At 38.4% G+C, this 20,206-nt stretch overlaps 2 protein-coding genes across 10 annotated transcripts in view; one reads left to right on the top strand and one right to left on the bottom strand.

The window, feature by feature from the left end:
* KIF20B (kinesin family member 20B) overlaps window positions 1-10,304 on the bottom strand; it is a 37,100-nt gene extending 26,796 nt beyond the window's left edge. The window contains exons 1-12 of the mRNA XM_027717939.2: window positions 9,719-10,304; window positions 9,394-9,494; window positions 9,140-9,296; window positions 8,566-8,652; window positions 8,320-8,436; window positions 7,982-8,120; window positions 6,165-6,349; window positions 4,100-4,148; window positions 3,249-3,443; window positions 2,137-2,248; window positions 1,614-1,685; window positions 1,016-1,162 (exon numbers count right to left, since the gene is read on the bottom strand). Of these exons, the coding sequence (XP_027573740.2) occupies window positions 1,016-1,162; window positions 1,614-1,685; window positions 2,137-2,248; window positions 3,249-3,443; window positions 4,100-4,148; window positions 6,165-6,349; window positions 7,982-8,120; window positions 8,320-8,436; window positions 8,566-8,652; window positions 9,140-9,296; window positions 9,394-9,422 (1,289 nt within the window). The 5' untranslated portion in view covers window positions 9,423-9,494; window positions 9,719-10,304. The remainder of the gene's footprint in view (window positions 1-1,015; window positions 1,163-1,613; window positions 1,686-2,136; window positions 2,249-3,248; window positions 3,444-4,099; window positions 4,149-6,164; window positions 6,350-7,981; window positions 8,121-8,319; window positions 8,437-8,565; window positions 8,653-9,139; window positions 9,297-9,393; window positions 9,495-9,718) is intronic.
* A 573-nt stretch (window positions 10,305-10,877) lies between these two features.
* Window positions 10,878-20,206, top strand: part of PANK1 (pantothenate kinase 1) — a 45,468-nt gene continuing 36,139 nt past the window's right edge. For 3 of the 9 annotated variants that reach the window (XM_039380260.1, XM_039380258.1, XM_039380261.1), the window contains exons 1-4: window positions 10,878-11,060; window positions 12,926-13,064; window positions 16,104-16,282; window positions 18,588-20,048. The gene's annotated coding sequence lies outside the window, so the exon portion shown is untranslated. Of the gene's footprint in view, window positions 11,061-12,925; window positions 13,065-16,103; window positions 16,283-17,501; window positions 20,049-20,206 lie in introns of those variants that run through there. The other 6 variants (XM_039380267.1, XM_039380266.1, XM_039380263.1 and 3 more) reach the window with 5 other exon arrangements.

Genomic DNA, 20,206 nt, shown 5'->3' with positions numbered 1-20,206 from the left:
TTACTGCTTCTTATTCTACTTGCACAGGACCTGTATTAGTACTTCAAGATTGTGCTTCAGAACATTTCCTCCATATTATTAAAATTCCCCATTATTAGGACCAGAAAGTTATATTACGAATACACTAACGACTCCCTACACAGCTGCTAGTTTTAATGCATCCTTCCTATCTGGAAAGGTCAGGAAGGTAAAACCCCCATAAATTCACAAAATGTAGGGTTAATCAGGAAGACATACCAGCAAAGTTTTTTCACCTTAAGCTGTGATAGACTTCAAACGTGCTGCCAAGAACAGTGTTATGGACTAAGTGAATTTGGCAAAGCACATACAGGCATATCAAAAGCAGTAGACAGTTTATTTAACTTCTAGGATGAGAACCTATGCAGGAAACACTTCTGGACAGTTACTATACTGGTTTTTAGACAGTTAACTTTTTGTATTGTTTTACTCTTATTTAGATCCTCAGGCTGGGGCATAAATAGGGGGAAGGCTTTCTTTTGTCTGCATTATGGTTAGCTAGATCAGGAGAGTGTTAAAATTATGTCACAGCTTAAAAATAACAAATTTTGTCAGAGTACACAGTCATGATAGCACAGCAATATCCTGCTGACAAGAAATGTCACAATGGAAGTATGTAGAAGATGGAGTTAGTTTCCAAAGAAGTAATGAAATGCTGAATATTTGGCTCTATGACATTAGTGACAATGGTGTTTTAAACTTATTCCAAAGTTTGATATGTCAAACTCAGAAGAAGAAAGTTAAATTGCTAAAATCTATGATAACATGTTTAAAGGATTATGTTATAATTTGAATGATTTAATTACAAAGCAAAACCAGGCAAGTTTAAAGATAACTCTAGTATATCAACAAGACTACAGTATAGACTTCCTAAGTTTATACGTCTTTTCTACCAGAAATTTAAGTGTTAATATTGTATATTTTAAACAATAACTTTTAAATGTTGTGGGCAACACCTAAAAAACACAACCAGTTTGCAATTCATAAAAGGACTTACTTTGACTGTTGACAGTTCTTGAGTGCATTAATACACTTGCCTAGAGTCAGGAGAGAGGTATTTATATTTCCACTCTCTTTTAATCTGTCACCTTCATTGCGGGTCTTGGTATATCTTTCTGAACCAGCAAGATCACAAAATGACAATCTGAAAGCAGAACAGGAAAATTCACTTTATTTACCTTACACGATGAACAAATTATTCACTTTTCAAAACGATCACTTTTCTTCATCCTTCTCGAATTTTTTTGCCCAATCCAATTTCCCCCTATTTCCTGTCAAACATTTTTTCAACATGCTTCTTATTCCACCCACCCCCACCTCCTCATCCTGTTCCTTCTGGGGACTCACATGAGTTGAGGAGTATAGGATGCTGGTAGAACTCTGTGATGAACAGAGGGGACAAGATGGAGAACAGAACTGCAACCTGACAGGTTGAGGGAGAGGGCCAAGTACCATAGGAGCATAGGGAGTGGGGAAGCCACCATACATGCAGGAAGCTCCCACAGGGAGCACTGGATGTATAGTGCAGTACCAGTATATCAACATGGAAAATAATTGACAACTTCACCATAAGAGAGTCTCTGTTCTGAACTTACTCATTGACTCGGATCACTCGTGGTGTTCCTAAATCTTCAATTTTTAGTACCTTAACCGTGAATATGCTGTGACTAAAAGGAGAAATTGAAATCATAAGAGAAATTATGAAGTAGACCAATACTTGGAAAATATTTTTAGCCTCCACAATATTTGTTCCAAATGCTGTTGAACCTATCAAGGTATGTAAGCATATACTATCAGATACAAACTTTTACAGAGATGTTTATGTAGTGCTTATTTTGCTTTTTCCTCAGGCATTTAGATATAATAAAGCTAAGTGCTTTTGTATAGAGTGTTTGATTAAATGCTGTTAGCTTTAGTACCTGTCCATCTAGTTGAAGGATTGAATCCTTTTGGCTTAAAGCAACGTGTCACATACTGCTAAAGGACACAAAAACTGAAACCTAGAAATCTAGACCACATTAAATCCTCTTCCCTTCCTGAAAGCCACAAGCCATATTTTAGTTTCTCCTTCCTCTCACACAGCACTCTATGCCCAATGCTATTCAAAATGTTTCTTACCTTCTGCTGGAGCAATGATTTAGTTTTGTGCTTGCAATACTCTGGTGTTTCAACCCCAGTTTTAGAAGTCTAAAAGCTTCTTTAGAGTCAGAAATCTGAACCCACTGCAGACCTTTAAGAAAAACAAATATGACAGTTTTGAAAATAACAATACTAAAATAAGTATTAAGGGCATAATGTATGCACAGCAAGGATACTACTTTTACTTGAGGCTTTTACTACACCTCCTTCAGACAGAAGTTATATGATGACAAATAAAATCAAAATGGCTCCTCTCACAGGAAGAAAAGGACAAATATAATACACTATTTCATTCTATTAGGACACTAAATATGTTTCATTCAAATTAAGTGAGTAACCTTAGCCTGAGCACTGAAAAGCAAAAAAGGTCTAATATGAGTAGAATGCCCTATATTTATATTCAGCAAGGCAGAATTCTACCTGGATAGCTTCTCTATTTCACACTACAGTTGGAGAGAAGGGAGAAGGGAGGAAGGGGAAGTCATCTGAACATCTTTCAGGGCCACCAACTTATGTGAAAAAGCAGCAGGTCAAACGCCTACAAAAAAGCCCTTACTCTAGAATTGATGCCTTGATTGTTCAAAGAATCTGTAACAAATGAAATAGGTTTAAAACTCTTTTTCCCCATGACCTGAAACAAATGTTGAAACTGTTATTTATTATCCCCACACTCTTGCAACCCAAAACAGAATTACAGGTTTGATTGGAGATTAAAATCCTATTTGAAGTCAGGCTGAACTTTCTCACATATTGTCTGAAGTCTGCTTCTCTACAGAAAATACTGAAAACAAACAAAAATCCCCAAAACTGTTGAGCCAATTATAAATACAGTTAAGAACTACTGGAGCATTTAAGAAAATGGAAAAGAGCAAGCCACTAACAAATTTGTCAATTGTTTCCAATATTTATCCCATTTCAAAGAAATGGAGGCAGTGGAGTGCGTGGAGGCTTTCAGCAGTTACAGTCACTCAAGGGAGGCATTTCCAGTGCCACAGTGAATGCAGTTAGTTTTCCAATCCAGAAAGAAGCATTATTACAGGTAGACAAACTTTTCAAACTACATTCAGCAATTTGCAATGTATTCTAGTCACCTTTCACAAAAGAACATCCCTTGATGTCTTGAGCAAGGCGTAGTGTTTTTCTTTTCTTGTCATTTGATATAGGAATCAGTAGATCATAAAAACATTCATTGTAAATCTCAAAAAATGAAACCCAAACAGAAAACTTGATGTAATTTCTCACAGTTGTGGCAGATTGTTCCGAGTCTTTTGAGGTATCTTCCAAATCTGCCAAGTACAAAATATTACCAGTCAATATAGACCTAGCAAAGTGAGTTTCATTAAAAAAATTAATAAGTGAAAACTGATATTACAGCAACCTTCTAAAAAACTCTTAACTCATACAAAAATTCATTGAAGTTCCCACTCCCTTTCTTAAATGTCTGGAAGTCACAAGCTTAACCTACATATTTGCAAGAGACACTTACTGTACCACTTCTTTTTCCACTTTTAAATTGTATCAAACACATACAGCTTGGTTAGAGTTATCCAAGTCTCTTAAGACAAAGAATTAAACTGACAAGCATACTTCATTTTGACTTTTTAAAACAAACACAGTATTTTGGTAGTTTTTAAAATGCTAGAATTAGATTTATAAAGTACATGTAGGTATTCTAAAAGTCTGTCAGGATATTACTAGGGCCCACAGCTTAAGTAGTACTACTTTTCCTATGACCTTTCCAGGTCATATAATGCCTGTTCAGGTATTCTAACCATTTTATCCTTGGGTTTTCTGCCCAAATAACTTCCTCATTATCCAATTCACAGGCATACAAAAATTGACAAGTAGTCATTTTATTATTAACATAGGCCAGAAATCAGTTATTGATGTTAAGAAAGCTTCTTTGTCAGCTTTAATTGCAATTCTTTTATATGAAACATACCCTTAGAATCAACAGGTGCATTGCTGTTAGTGCTAATCTGATGGTCTACCTACAAAATAAAACAAAGTTTAAAAAATATTGTTGGCAGTACAATATGCTACAAGTTACTTTTCTAACAGTTCTATTGTATTACTAAATAGGAATAGAGCATGGCTGCAACATGCCCATAGAAAGATCCTGCCTACACACCATGTCTAGTTCAATGTACCCATATACTGCTGTTGAAAGGGCTGTTCTTACTCCTTCCTGACACTTCCCTTACCCCAGTATATGGCATTTCAGCTTTCCGAATCAGAAGTAGTCTAGCCATAGAAAAAATAGAGGAGTGGGAGCCCACACAGAAACAGGCTGATTTAACAGGATGATTTGCAGGAGTCCAGCTGCAGTTTACACATTAGTCTTACACTGGCAAATCTGAAGAGTCCTGAAGTTTTTTGTTATTGGTATTTTGCTAATACACAATTTCATATCTTACACCTTACTAGGTCAACCCTCAGAAACAGTGGTAAATGTAGAACACTCATTCACTTAAAAAAATTAAATGAGTAACTTATTGCTTCCTGATACATGCTTGAAATACATGATACAGCTGAAATAAAGTCAAGGTTTTAGAAAAAAATTTTTGCTGAGCTATTTTTAAAAAAAAAAAAAAAAAAAAAAAGTAAGCCAACCAAAACCCTATAGCTAGAGCTTATAATCTTCATACACTTGCACTCCCTTCCCAGTCTTAATTTTGGTTAGTTAGCTTTTTTATAGACACAGATTTGCCAGTGAAAGTGTCTAAAGAAATTAAATTTGTCTACCAAAACAAGTATGCTTAAGTGAACTAACAAGAAGTAAAAAACAGGTATGGTTTGAGTCAGGGGTTTTTAGTGTTCTGTCGAGAGTATTTTTCATATAAAGCTGGGATTCCATAAGTGCTCCTGAAATAATGGAATACTTATGTAATCAAAATTTTTAGATTTAAGCTTTACACATATAAATCACCCACCCAAACCTGTCTCTGTTGAAGTAGATGCAAACTTTGCCAGCAAATTTATAAGCTAAAGTATTCTTCTTAAAACCACATTTTTACAAAGTAGAGGGGATATATATGTGCACTCAAACACACACGTGACAGCCTTTTCTGAAGACTGCCAGAGGTAGAGAGCATGTGTCTGTGCTTCTGAAGTGAAGTCGAAGAATTTTGCTGCCATCTACCTTCCACCCTGGAGCCCAGCTAACTAATGGATAAAAATCAAGGTAACAGATATATTCCTTCCCACAACAGCCATTATAACCTAGCATACCACAAGGGAGACACTTAATTCTTTTCATTAAAAACCAAAAAAAGCAAAATTGTACCTTTCTAGTTCCAAATCTTAACATATGCTAAGTTTTATTTTATATTATTCCCCTCATTTCAGAATGAAAAGACACCAAGAAAAGCATATGCTCATACAAAATACAAATCCCCATAACTGTAATTGGACTAAACAGCTTTAGAATTCCAGGCAACTCCTAAAACTGGAGTGCAATTCTGGACTGCTCAACAGCGAATATAAGAATAAAGTCCAGCAGAAATCGATTTTTAATTCAAATCTAAGTCCACTGGTGTTATAGCTCTGCTGTTTCAAATAAATTCTTGCTTCCTTTGAAGATATTTGCCAAACTGAAAGAGGAAAACAACCTCAAAATCATTAATTTTTTCAACTACCCTGAAAGACAGTAAGTTATTTAAAGGATCAGACCTACTAGTATCCCCACAGATAGAAAGGAGACTATTTGCATTCAGTTCTTATTAAGCACTAAGTAAGCCCAGAGGATAAATTATCAGGTGCCCAAGCTACAGAAAAAAAAACCACTTAGAGTTTACATGTGCATCAAGTATTCAGCCATGAGACAGAAATCCACAGGAGAACAGGGTTCATCAGCTCTATTGCTCACTTTACTGCTCATCTGAATAGCTGGCTGACACCAGACATATCCATGCTTAAATACAGCTAGTCTCTTCCCACTGAAAAATGGAGAACATAGAGCTATCTAAAGATGCATGTACTCATCAGTGTAGAAAGTGCTCCTCTACCTCTTTTAATAGGCGAAGTAGTGAATTTTTAATAGCAGTTTCTTCTCTCACTTGGTTTTCAGTCAGCTTTATATAATCTCTACACCGATGGGGTTTGAGATCCATTGCTGTGTATAGCTTTCCTTGAATACTTTTAAACAACAGATCCAAGGCCCTTGGCAGAATACCAACATCATCTTCTGTCCCTGAAAGAACATACAAAAGAAAAATCCTAGTTATTAGTGTGAACAAGGTATACAGATAAATGAATACAGAAAAAAAAAAGAAATCTTAAGGTATACAGGAGAAATTTGGAGGCAACTTACAGCATGAATCAGTGAGGGGTTTTTGTATTCTCAAGGTAATAGAAATGCCATTAGAGTGTTTTTAAAGGTATTCAACTTTCAGCAACAGTTCATGCTCTACACCAATAATGAGCATAACATAAAATAAAAACTGCTGGAGTATTCTGCATAAGCTTAGCCTTGTGGGAAAACAAACAAACAAAACCCCACAACCAACAGACATTTAATAAAGATTCACAGTTTTTCAACTGTATTTCATAGGCTGCCTTCACTCTCTCTCAAGGAAGCAATCTTCAAACAAAACTCATGACTGATCTTTTGGCTGCAGTCCTGTACTAACTCCACAGACCCTACAAAAATCTTCTAAAGCCTTGTGAAGACTCACTCCTTTCTCTGTCCCAGACTCTTTTCTCATAACATACTACTTTTGCACCTGAATGACAAAAAGGAGTCAAATAAAAGCCTCAGTGTACACTTCATCTTTCTGAATCCAAGTTTAAAAAGGGTTCACTTAAGTTCTAAGTGAGAGAAAAGGGGAGAGCAGAATTTATCAGGCTGATAAATTTCTCCTGTTCTTCAGATATTTAAAAGTTATAGCACTAGCTGGGTCACCTAAGTCAGAACTTATATAAAATGTGGTTGGCACTCAAATCACAAGCTATTAACCAAATAACATATTAAGCTTAAGTACTGTTTCATTGCACGTATTTCTCCCCATCTCATCTCCTCTCTAAAATTTTTTTATGTATTTTAGTGGCCACTTGTAATTCAACCTAACACAAACAAAGTAACAGTTACTGGTGAACAATCCTAAAAAAACTGCTTCATCCTTAAGTCTTTTGCCATTGCCTGAATACAGGCTCCCATGTAATGCTAGAGTGGAATAACAGAAGAGGAAATCACGGCACCCAGTACACAACATTCTGCCCTGCCAATTTTTATCCAAGTCCTAAAACTATAATACCATGAAAAAGCTTCTAGTCTAAAAAGATGTCAACCAAAAATTCTTGAAAAACCACACAATACACCCCCCAAACTAGTCAAGGTTGGAAGAACTGTACACTTGAGGAATTTTGGGGTTTTGTTATTTACCTATTATTTATAACGACAGAAAAGAGAATCCCATTATTGCCCCAGATAAATGGTAACTGAAAGTACTTCAATTATAGTCCACCTAAACTGAAGATTGCTTAGAAAATAATGTCACTTCAATAAAGATTAGTTTCAGAAGGCACAAAACTTATTGTCCTTCTACTATTTCTTCTTATAAAATAAGTGGCATAGCCTTACAAAGCAATATGACTGTTTATGTAAACTCTGTAAACAGAGTTTATGTAAACAGTGACTGTCTGTTGGCATTTATATCTGTTACAGAAAGAGATTTTCAAAGACTATTTATTGATATCCAAGAGAAGCCCATGTACAGGGCCTACAGTTGAAATGTAGGAAAAAGTTATAATATTTCTGCTAGAAGTAATCCTTAATTAAAAAAAAAAAAAGGAAGTGTATTCAAGAATTTGTTTTTACTTATACCTTGGAAAGTGTAAGTTTTTCCAGCATTTGTAACACCATATGTAAAAACAAGACGATTACATCCATCTAAGAAATCTTGCACCGGTTCCTTCATGGTACCTTCAAAGAATTCTTCTTGAGTTGTTTCAGGTCCAAACACCTGAGTATTACCAAGAAACATTTATACTTTGTTTAAGCAATCATTAGTGACTTTTAAAGGCTCTTTTAAATTCTTTTTGTTTACAATCTTAAAGACTACAAAGTTAAACAAAAAACATAGTTTGTTTGATATTAAATAATATAAGTTAAACAAAGTGCTCCAGGAATAAATTAAAAACTTTTAAAGATAACTCATTTACTCGTGAAAAAGTGAACTTCTGTATCATCTGTCCAGCAGTTTTTTCACTTAGTCGATTCAGATAGTGGTGGGGGGGCTTCAGTATGATGTTTGTTGAGTCTTCAAGTGAAACACAGTCCTATTAAAGGAAACACAAGCAATGTGGGCATGAAGAGAATATAAAGAGCCCATTTACAGGAAAAAAAACAAACAAAAAACCTCCCACAAAACAAATTTAAGGTATTTTTAAACTAAATAAACATCACACCTGTGATCCATTTTCTCTTTCCAGTGATGTAAATGGCCTAATACGTAAGCAAACTTGTACGTGTCCCTTAGAGTCCAAATTGCTCCCCTTAAAAAAAAAAATTAAGGACATTAGACTCTTTATTCTTTGTCTGACAACTAGCATGTTAAGGCAGTTCTATTTAACCAGGCTGTTTTGAATAGACTTATTTGACAACATGTGAATCAAAAGTAATTGCCTACATCATTTTTTACAAGTGCTTAGGCACTGTAGAAGTTGGCTGTGATGAGTTAATCTTGTAGCATATACATATACACACTGCATTCAGTCCAACTAGAGATAAAGAATGACACCCATAAAACATTCTATGAACTAGTAATTAGCTTCATTCAGAGAAAACTGATGTGCCCAATAGGGCATCAATGCAGTGCCACACAGCTTAGTCTAATCCTATGCATCTCTTCCAAATTTAAAACATACAAAAGATGCTTTCCATCTTCTCTGTAAAATTCTGACTAATCTTATTAAAGAAAGGACTAAGCTTATTTTGTAAAAAATAAATGTCAAAGCAATCCAAACGTTAAAGCTTTCGTACCTGGCTTGTGTCCGAGCTTGAAGAAACCAAAGAAAATTCAGAGGAGAGATCTGTTTTAAGATCTTCCACACTTACTGGTCCTGATCTTGGAGATAGCTCAATGCTAGAAATATAGGATGGTCTGTAAAGTTTGTCATTATCCAAAGTTGGATCCATTCTGCAAGATAAAATAAAACTATTTTGTGGTCCCTGATCATATAACATAGAGCTTCTGAAGTCCCTTAGAAGACAGTAAATTTTAAACTGATAATTACAATTTCTTTAAGGAGAAAGCTTTCTTCATCCTATTCGTAATTTACATAGCAAGTTTCTGGTAGCTGGAGAGTGGGTCTGCAGAGGGCTCAATCTATGTAAGCTGCAAAAGGCAGACAGAGACCTCTAAGCAGCTAGACAAATGTCACCAAGCTGCAAATGAGGTAAAAATATACATAAACAAAGCATCAATGTTTACTTTGTTTCTTCTAATCTACATTTTTGTCAGGCAACTGTATGAAAACCAGGAAAAATGTGGCCCAAAATATCATCACAGCTTGAACAAAGACTGACCTGTGAATAAGCTACAATTGGAAAGAAACGTACCTGTGCTATCACGATTTGAAGTCTTATTCATCAGCTACACTGCAAAACTCTTATCAGCCCTTTACAGGAAATATATTTGTTAGATAACTGACTTTTTAATTGCTTTAAATATAAGCTTTAAGTGTGATTTGTCAAGATTATGCTCTCATTCTGTATCTTTCTACGTAAGAGGCAAAAAGCAAACATCAAGCTATGTTCCAAAGCTGGCACTAGAAGTGTTTACACAGCCCAGCACTCAGGGTAGTGAGGTTCAACCCCTGACAGAATGCAAAGCCCAAGGTGCAGACTATATATCTGCCTCCACATGGTGTCACACAGCACTGCAATTGCTTCAGATATTCTGGTGTAAACAACTATATTGCCTGGCTGCAGCTACTAAAAAGTAAGGGCACACTGTGTTATTATAACTCTACTAACCGCGGCAATAGAGCTGCAGGCACCCTAAAAGAAGGGGATCCCCAGCGGCACGCACAGCAAAGCGTGGTCACAGCACACACGTGCAGCACTGCCAGGCAGCACAAGGCAAGGTAGAAAAAGCTCCAAACCACGCTGGAGCCTATATAAAACCTAAAGCATCAGCCCTTACACTATAAAAAAAAAAAAAAAAAAATGAAGAGGAAACTCTCCTCTCTGCAAATACAACCTCTCACTTCCAGGCTTCGCAGGCTTTGCCCGTTCCTACGGGACACAACCGCCGGGGCTCTGCCCCAGCACGGCCTGGCCCGGGCGTTACCCACGCCCTGCACGAACACCGAAAACTGCCCGCACCCCGAGCCCCCACCACCTTCCCTCTGCAAGCGAAAGCCCCGCGCCCCGCAGGGGCTGCACCGACCGCGCTGCCCCGCTCGCTGCCCCGCTCGCTGCCCCGCTCCCTGCCCCGCTCCCTGCCCCGCTCCCTGCCCCGGCCCCGCTCCCTGCCCCGCTCCCAGCCCCGCTCCCTGCCCCGCTCCCAGCCCCGCTCCCGGCCCCGCTCACCCGCCGCGTCTCTCCCTCGCTCTCCGCACCAGTCGCGGCTTCTTTTCGAATCCGACCAATGGCAGCGCTCGGCGCCGCGCGGCCTCCTGGGAGTGCGGCGGCGCAAGGCCCGACGGGAGGTGTAGTTCCGGCGGGGCGGGGCTGCCGTGCCCCGGTTCGCCCTCCGGCGGGGTCGATGCGCTCTGAGAGGGCTGCGGGGGTCTCGGTACCGCCGGCACTCGGGGCCGCCAGGGCTCGGCCCCGCGGCGGCGACAGCAGCAGCACCATCTCGGCTGCCGGAGGAAGGCGCCCTGGCCCCGCCGGGCCTGCCCTCACCTGCCTGCAGCGCCCGGACCTCGCCTCCTTCAGGCGCGGCAGAAGGAAGTGTGTAAGTTCAAACCTGTCAGCGCTCGGGGTGGTCACAGCGGTGCTGTTTCCACGGGCATTTGCGGTTATCTGGTTATAACCGGGATAATCGCAGTGATGAGAGGGAAGAGGCCAGGTGACCTGCACAAGCTGCAGATGCTGTGTATCAGAGCAGGGATCAGCCGAGTTGGGAAACACCTCCTGTAAGTCCAGGATATGCTTGTGCCTTTGTGGCAGGATAGACCCACCCTCATTAGACCTAAAATCCAATCAAGCTATCATGCAAGATCTACTGCTCGAGCCAGGGTGTTGTCTTGGTGTTACTTATGCTAAAACCATCCTGGTTCACTAGACTTCGAATAAACACCCTGCTTTTTGAAGTCTGATTTGACAGATAAGGTGACAGCTGGCCTGTAAATGTGTGACTAGCAGTCAATCACTCTATACTATAAAAGTCCAGTCCCCTCTCCTGCAGTCAGGTTCTTCTGACATAACCCTTCTTGGGGTATGTGTGTGGAGATTCCTCCCTTGGCGAGGGATGCCCTCCAAGGATACTCCTCGAGGTAGAGAGAAAGAGATCTCCCCACTAGTGTTGGTATGGGTGTTATATCAGATGTCTACTTAATAAATATTTCTTTTTGCTAGGTTTAATATAATTGTTTCAATAATTGCTTTGTCACGGTGCACTATACTGCTTTATGCTATGTTATACTCTACTAGTAGACTTTTAGTGTTTATATTGTGTAGTAAATAATTCTGATTAAGATTTTTCATCTGTTCACCTGTTAATTTGTCATAATAAATAATTCATTTATATAAATATATCTGTTTTGACATCATTAAAACCTGCAGGACAAAGTGGTTTAATCACACCTCTGTAACTCCTTTAAACTGTTAACACAGTCCGAGGCTAAGATAGGATTCAACTGCACCTAAGCCCTTCTTTGAGAAGGAGTTTAGAAAGCAAGGGAATCCTTTCTGTACCTCTAGATTCACCAGCAAGGCTTTGCTTTTTACTAACTTTGTCTAAGCCTTCCATTCTCACCCATGACAGCCTTACCCCGTGTTCCAGTCCTGACAAACGACAGCTGTTCTAAACACTTAGTAAGGCACCTTTGTTTAAAACCTTCCCCAGATTGAAATTATTGCTGGGTACCAGGTTTGCATGATGGGCATTTGATTTCTTAATCAACAATGAGAGAAATCCTTTACCTTTATTTTCAAACCAATGTCACAGCACCAATCGGATCATTTTTTTCTAGAATGTCAGGGTATGGGAATGTACAGGATTTGGTAACAAAAGTCACCGTGAGTTTCTCTCAGAATCAGACAGAAATTCTTTGAACTTTAATAAGGAATGTCTGCCTGTTTTAAATTGAAATAAAAGGACAAGTAACTTGAAAGTAGTCAGTATCTGCCAAAACCAAACGTTTGTTTTTCATTTGAAGAAAAGAATGCCAGCGAGACCAAGCAATTCTGTAAAAGAATAATTCTACACAGATCCTCTATCAGCTGCTTTGATGAGGTTGTCTTTGGGATTAATTCTACCTTTCTTTAAAGAGAGGCTGTGTCATATCAGTAAAATATGTATACTTGATTTCAGTTCGGATGTAGGCCATGTTGCAGGAGTTGGTCTGTTTTAACAGCAGAAAATGATTCAATGTTGAATTTGAAATTGTTTGCTAGCAAAACTGAAAAGTTCTTCAAGTCATTCTTTGACTTAGGCTCACTTTTTTAAAAGTATCTTGATTTCTCTCCTAAACAGAATTAAAACACTGAACTTTCCTAATGGCAAACCAACTTTTTCATACCAGAAGGAGACTGAGAATGACTCTGAAAGAAAGGGATCAAACCTGATCAGTGTCAAACTTGATTTGTGTCCCATAGGAACGGGCAAAGCCTGCGAAGCCTGGAAGTGAGAGGTCGTATCTGCAGAGAGGAGATTTTCCTGGGATCAAACCTGACAGCTGTTCTCTTCTACTCGTTGGAAAGGAAAATTGAAGATCTTCTTGAAATATTTTGCAAGGTATATTCCTAAAAAGATGGGGTTCTATGTCCTGCAGAAAATTATTCTTGCTAAGTTGGGGCATAACAAAGCTCATGGTACAGGCAATATTTTGATTGTGTTTCAATATTAGATTTCTAAAACGGTTTTTATAATACTGCACATTTTTAAATTTTAATTTGAACTAGTATCTCAAAGGACTGCCATTAGGATACTGAAAAAGCAAACTAAATCACAATCTAACATATGTTCCTAGCCTCACACAAACCATGATAAAGAAAACATTAGGTCAGCATAACCAATCCAGCTTGCTTTGGAATGAGAGATGAGGCAACTTCATCTATGTATATAAGCTTTATGGCTTTCCACCAATATATTCTCCTTAAAGTGGGTTGTGCAACGACAGCCAGTTGCAAAAAGTATATCTGCTGCCAAAACATCATTCAGAAAATCATTCACCCTGAAATTTGTTTCTTTTTAAATTCTCTATAACTTGTGTAGCAACTTGCCACTCCCAAGGGGAAAAGATTTTTATAAATTACTTGTTACCATTACCCTTGGAAACTTATATTCCTTTTATCTGGGATGGGATTCAAAAGTTGTGTATCGTCTACTCATCCGAGTGATAAGATGATATCCTATGAGACAGCACTTCTCAGCTTGCTTTTACACTGCTGTCAGAAGTAATTAGAGACACAGACAACACTGCCCAGCATCCTTCAGCACATCTGAGCAGCAGCCAAACCAGAACTGGCTTCAGTTTCTTTGTACTCAGCTTACCTTCCCCAAGGAATTAACAAAGTACTTCAGTTTTCCCTCATCAGCCTTGGTTCTGCTATGGTTCCCCATGCCCTGACAGCACTGCCTTCCCATCCTGGATACAGGCCAAGTCCTTCTGCAGGGTTCTTTTGGGGCTGACTGGCAAAAGCACTCCTGTTTGTTGTCACAGAGATGTCTTGGAGGAAAATGGTGTATTATGTAATACTTCTGGTAGTCTGCCATGCCAGCCCTTTTTAATCCCTATCTTTCAGAGCAGTTTGTGTTGTTTATCCTTCTTATTTCCACAGCCTGGTGGGTGCATTTTCTTTAATTTGATCCTGTACCCTCACTGCCCCACTGCCATCAGTTGCCTTCAGGGTGACACTATTTCTAATGCACATACAGCTGATTTTATGAACTCATGACTTCACAGGCTGTTCGTTTGCTTATTTTACTTTAGCAATGTAGGTATGTTTTCTTTTATTATCTCTTTTAAGCAATGAGCTACTTCTTGAGTCTCACAGGTGCTCCCTGGCTTGGAAGGCTTTGTCCCAGGGACAGGTAGTGGCTTTGGGACAGGGATATGTCAGTGGTGCTGGGCAGAGAAGGGCAGTTGGCCAGGGCATCGGGCCCTTTCCCTGGGGTAGGCAGGAGCTTTCCATCCTCAGCCTGCAAATGCTGCTGCTGTTTCATGGCTAATTTAGTTAACTGAGTAATTGTGGGGTTGTGGGCGGGGCAGGAGGAAACCTTCACTGGAAGGAGCTGGTTGTGAGGCTACTCCATTGAGGTGCTCTAGGAACATGAAATACAGTTTGGAAAATGAATCATAGATTCACTGACAAAGAGGGGACTTGAGGAGCATATGCTACTATGAGAAAGCTAGCCAGGATGCTGGGAAGGAAGGAGGGATCACTGATGGGTAGCGGGAGGCAAACTGTAGCACCTGGTGCTGGACTTTGGCCTTAATGCTGGAAGCCTCTGGATGCTTCCCTGGGCTAGCTGCTCCAGCAGGGAAGGTGCTGGGGATACCTGGGCTCGGTGATTACAACTGATTAAAAAGTCATTCACTGAGGAGAGAGAAGAGAGAGAGCTCACAGCACACATGTTTGTGTTAAGAAGGCTTGTTCAGGTACTCCCATGCGTGTTCTCCTCATAGATGCAGTGAGGCCACCTGGTCCCATGCCAGTGTTTTGTGTAATGAAAACATGCTACATGTGCTCAACATACCATTTTTAAATCTTTATAGCTTCACATGAAAACCTGTGCATGGCAAACATAGTATTACTCCTTCAACAAGAGCTTTACTGTCTTACATAGGAGAAGATTTGAAGCATATTTTCTAAAATACATCTGAGATGTATTTCTTTCAGTTTGTATAATTCAAGACTTTGGAAAGAATGCAACCGAGACAAAAAAACTATTGCTGTTTCTTCCTGTTTCTCCCTTAACCGTCTGGTATTCCTTCTGTCCCTCTTTGAATTATTACATAATTCTCTGATGAGCTAAAGAGATTATTTCAGCTGTAACCAACCTTTTAATCTTGTAATTGAACCAAAAAGTTTCAAAATCAATTATTCTCTGTAATGCGTTAATATAAGTAGTCACCATCTTGAAGGTCAGATCTATCATGTTGAAATCGGAACCTTCTACCCCTCATCAACAGGCTTCAAATATACCTGAAATCATTGTGCCTTGGATCGTTATTCTTACCAAGCATTTCAATGTACTTGGGTTGTCAGGTTATTTTAGTTTGAAAAGCTTTTTCATAAGTGTGTGTAACCAAGTGCCTCATGGTGATGGTGTTCTACACAGGATCTAGCAACTAAAGCAAGGGAATGGCTTAGATATTCTGAGGACTTGGTAATGCAAGTCCAAGTTAGTTCTTTTTCCAGTATTAGTGTGCTGTATATTTTCTCCACCCACCCATCCATATTTAAATCTTTTGTTGTTATGAACAGGAAACTTTTCAAGGCAGGATCCTTAGGGCCTTCTATTAGGGCGGTTGTACTTGGGTTCTCCTAATATAGTGAGATGCTTAACCACAGAGGGTTTTTTTAGCATCATCACAGCATAAATGATGCTAAAATATGTTTCTTAAATGTTTCTATGACTCACTCATTTGAACTGCCAATTTTTAGTAGGATATCAAGGTGAATAATAATTAAGCAATATTTTGTGTATATATGTGTGTATATATTTAAATCTTTTTTTACTACCAAAGGAGACTGAAGCTTTACTAATTGGAGAACTAACTAACTAACTAAATAAAATCTACTTTGTTTTTTCTTCTGCTTTTTCTAGGATCTTTCTGTAAGTCTGGCAACACGATGCTGTAAGACCACTAGTGATGGTTAAGTATTTTGCTTCTTTATTGCTGAAAGGGGCTGAAACATTTAGACATGAGTCGGCTGATCAGGCAAAACAACATGATATCATAGTAGTCAATGTAACAGCAAAAGAGGCCTCCATTGGAGAAAATGGTAAGAACTGTTTTCACGTTGTGACACAAGTATTTGTCCTATAAATGCATCAGCTGTTTTGTCTGACTGGTTAATAGTCATATAATGAATAGCGTAGTTAGTTATTAGGTGTTTGAGATATGTGTGTTGAATAGTAAAACTATTGTTAATATAATGATACATTAATAATAATAACAAATAATATAATTAATAATATATACAGTCAAAGGTTTTATTCTATGAAATTGTATTTTTATAAGAAAAGATGACTACTCTTAAACTGTATGCTGTATAAATATAGTCTGTAGGACATTTGTGTTGTGCCCCAGGAAATGAATCTTATCCCATCCAGACACAGTTGGTGTGTGACCCTGCTGAGTCCTGTGAATGAGACATTTTTGAGTTACTGGTAATCACATAATTAGAAATCTTGACCGAGAATCCATAAACAGGAAGACTGATGGTTGGTATTGAATAGTTGTGTAAAATTCTTCTCTCCTAGTCGACATGATACTGATGTCTCAGGACATACTGTTAGAAATGGCTCTACAAGTGGAATACTAAATTGAATCCTATACTTACAGAAGTCAGCATGAGTTTTGGACAGTTTTCACGTAGTCTGGATCTTGCATTATAGTTTTCCTATGGATTTCACGTTTTTATATCCTTGGGTCATCAAAATGGATAGTATTGTTGATAGAGAAAATGCCGTCCAGAAACACTGGCTACTTCAGGAAATGTTTTTATATCTCATGAAGGGTATTTGAACTGTGCATCCAAATTTTTCATGGTTCCCTGAAATACCTCCTCTTTTTTCTTCTTTCTTTTTTTATTTCTAAAGCTGTGCCTAAGTTCTGCAAATGTTTGCATAATGTCTGAGAGTAGGCCTGTTGCCATTCTTTGCTATACGCAACACAGTGTGTTAGCTCCAGGTTAAGGGCTGGAGGTGCATTCCAAATCTTATTAGTAAAACTTTATTTCTCTACATGTGTTGTTGATTCTTTCTCAATCATCCACAGAGCTGTACAAATACCAGCATGAGTAACCATAATTTAAAGGTAAAATTTCAGGGTTGAGTTTCCCTAAAATGAAGCATATGTTTGAGTTTTATTTCAATTGAGGTTTCAGAAGTTTTATTTCAGTTCCAAGCTGCTTATTAAAATTCTTCATGGTGTAAGAATTTTGAGCTTTAATCCTTAGGATTACTTTTTAAGAATATTGTTTCTTTTTTTTTTTGTAGTGTTATGTAAAATACAGGTTCTAAATAGCTACCTAATGGTCTCAGAGCCCTCAGAACAGCCCCAGAAGATTTTACCAAGTATATTTTTAGAAGTTACATTCTCAACGGTTGCTCTGTCATCTTACTAAAAACTTAACAAGATAAGTAAATTGGAACATGAAGTCAATACATATCTAGAGTAATGCAATTCTGAAATAGGGAAACTGGCCAAGATACCAAGATATATCTAAATATATATCAGATATATAGCTGATAGCTGAAGAAACTGAAGGATTTCCACTAAAGGAGGGGATGTGTGTGTACATCCATATATAAGTTCTGTGTAGAAGCCAAAAGACTGGACACTTCTGTGTCTCAAAAATAAAATATATATATCCTCAAAAAGATGTGGATCAAGAGCAAGAAACTTACTGCTCAAATAACATGGGCTAAATCCAAGGAGCAGACTATGTTACAGTGTAGCCATTACAGTACTTCAGTGTAGTATTTCTCATCTTTCTGTCTCTGACACCCAAGACAGAGCTTCTGTTATTCTTGCCAAGTGTCAGCCAGCTGTCTTGACCTCAGAAATCAGTGCTGTTCTCTGACATAATGTACCCTTCTTTGGAATGCCATCATGGCTTTGGGCACTCGGGGCTTCTGCTTTAACTCACGTGAAGATGTGATTGGAGCGGTATTGTCACGCCACTGACCTTCAGATGTTTTAACTTGAGCTTCCTGTACAGCCAGTGGTGAGAAATGCTCAGAATGGATTCAGGCCTAAGTTAAACTCTTGTTTAACTCTTGGCACAGCTAAGCAATAAAAGTGTAATCCAGATTACTCTCTGGAGGAACCTTGCTTTCTTCACTAGTCTCTTAGTTTAGATATCAAAATTAATGTCTAGTTTTGGGTAACATGGTTATCCTACAGTACGATAAAAGGGCAAGGAATGAACATTTAGAAAAAAAAAATCTTAACCAGTGATTTATCTTTAAAGGACTTGAAAATAATGGTTCTTTGACAATAGCAAATGGCCCAGGGCATTCCTGTTTTGCTGTGAGCTCGTCTTTTTTTTTTTTTAAAGCTTATATTTTACTATATTACAGGCTGAGCATTGTCCATCCTGTAGGAAAAACAGAAGGCAGAGAGCTTGATATGAGCTAGACATCTGCCCTGCATAGAACAAAATCATACTTCTGAAAAAAAGAGACTGTATTTGTGCCTTGCAATTGGACAACAGTGCTCTTTGCAGTCCTTGAAGAGAAAAAGTCTTCTTCACTCAGAGGGAACCAGCAGATGAACGATGATGAAAACTTATGAAGTCTCAGTTGCTTCTCAGAGGGTGAACTAATGAGCAGCTAATTTTTTTAACATGTTCTTATGCCATTATTTTCAGCCAAATCAGCAAGTAGATCTATGTGGCCAAACAGATAGTGGAACAGCAGAAGAGCAGGCAGAAGTGCTGGTGGGACAGAAGGGCAGGGCTGCTTCTCTTGTGTTAGGCAGTCTTAGATTGGCTAAATTGTAAGTTACATCTTTGGCAATTCTTCAGCAAGGACTCAAATATGCAGGTGGCTGCCTGGATTGCAGTCTTTGGGCATAACCAGACTTGCAGAGTTAGAGAGTATTTCCAAATGCAGTTTAACATCTTGTTCTCAATTTGATGCTGCCCTGCCTCGTGTTGTCACAACATGCTGGAGCCAAGAATAAGCAGAGTTATGAAACAGGTCAGCCTTCCTTACTGAAACTTTGGTCACAGCTGAAATGTGAAGAAACTGGAAGATTTCCACTGAAATGAAGAGTGTTATCAGGTACTGGCTGATCTGACCCTTTGTAGTCAGAATAAACCCCATTTTGCAAAAAGGTGTAAACAGCAAAATTTCATTGTTACTAATTCAGTTTTGTGCATCTGAATTTTCCCTTCTTGTTTCAACAAATTATAGGATCTGACTGCAGATTCAGTCAGGTGCTTTTGTATAATGTTGCCAAGTACGGTCATACTGCCACACTTCATCATATATGTGGGTGCACTGAAAAATACACACACATTTATAAAGCACTGTAGGATTTTTCTGAGTGAATGGCATTATAAAGAGAAGATAATTATTCCAGCATTTAATCCAGATTTTCTATATAAAGCACATTTTGGGATTGGGAAAAGAACCAAAACGTGTAACAATTTTGGGGTAAGAGAGGAGTCCTTTTTATTTTTAAGTATAATATTAGTATAAAGTTAGAAATGAGTCATTCTCTAACTAATTTCTGACTCGGTGACTGATGCTCTTGGCAAACTAATTATCCAAGACAAGTGACTCAGAAATAGATGCTACTGGCTGTTGCTGTTACAACTAGACATGAGGCTTGATTTTGGGTATAACAAATGTACCTATACCCTGCAAATTATACCACAGTGCTGCTCAAGGATGTATTACACATGCAGATTTCTTTAATCTGATGTTTTGATTTCAGTTTTAGGTGGATGGTATATAGCTAGGTTCTGGGTGTCTAAAGCAGACATGGCTACCACGAGTTTAAGCAGTGTACTTCGAGGAGGAAAATCTAATGTGGTATGTATTTCTTTCCATCCAGGAACGGTGATTTATTAAAGCCTCATCACATGAACATTCTTCTGAATAAACTTTTCACCTCAGAATTCTTAATAAATTGTTTGAATACTGTTGAGAACATTGATATGGGTATGGTGGGAAGATTCATGCCATATTTG

Source organism: Pipra filicauda, unplaced genomic scaffold (genome assembly GCF_003945595.2).
Source record: "Pipra filicauda isolate LSUMZ 115617 unplaced genomic scaffold, ASM394559v2 scaffold190_size1978887_pilon, whole genome shotgun sequence".
Classification (NCBI taxonomy): Eukaryota; Metazoa; Chordata; class Aves; order Passeriformes; family Pipridae; genus Pipra; species Pipra filicauda.
Note: the sequence above shows the minus strand (reverse complement) of the source record. Positions and strands in the feature narration are given on the sequence as shown.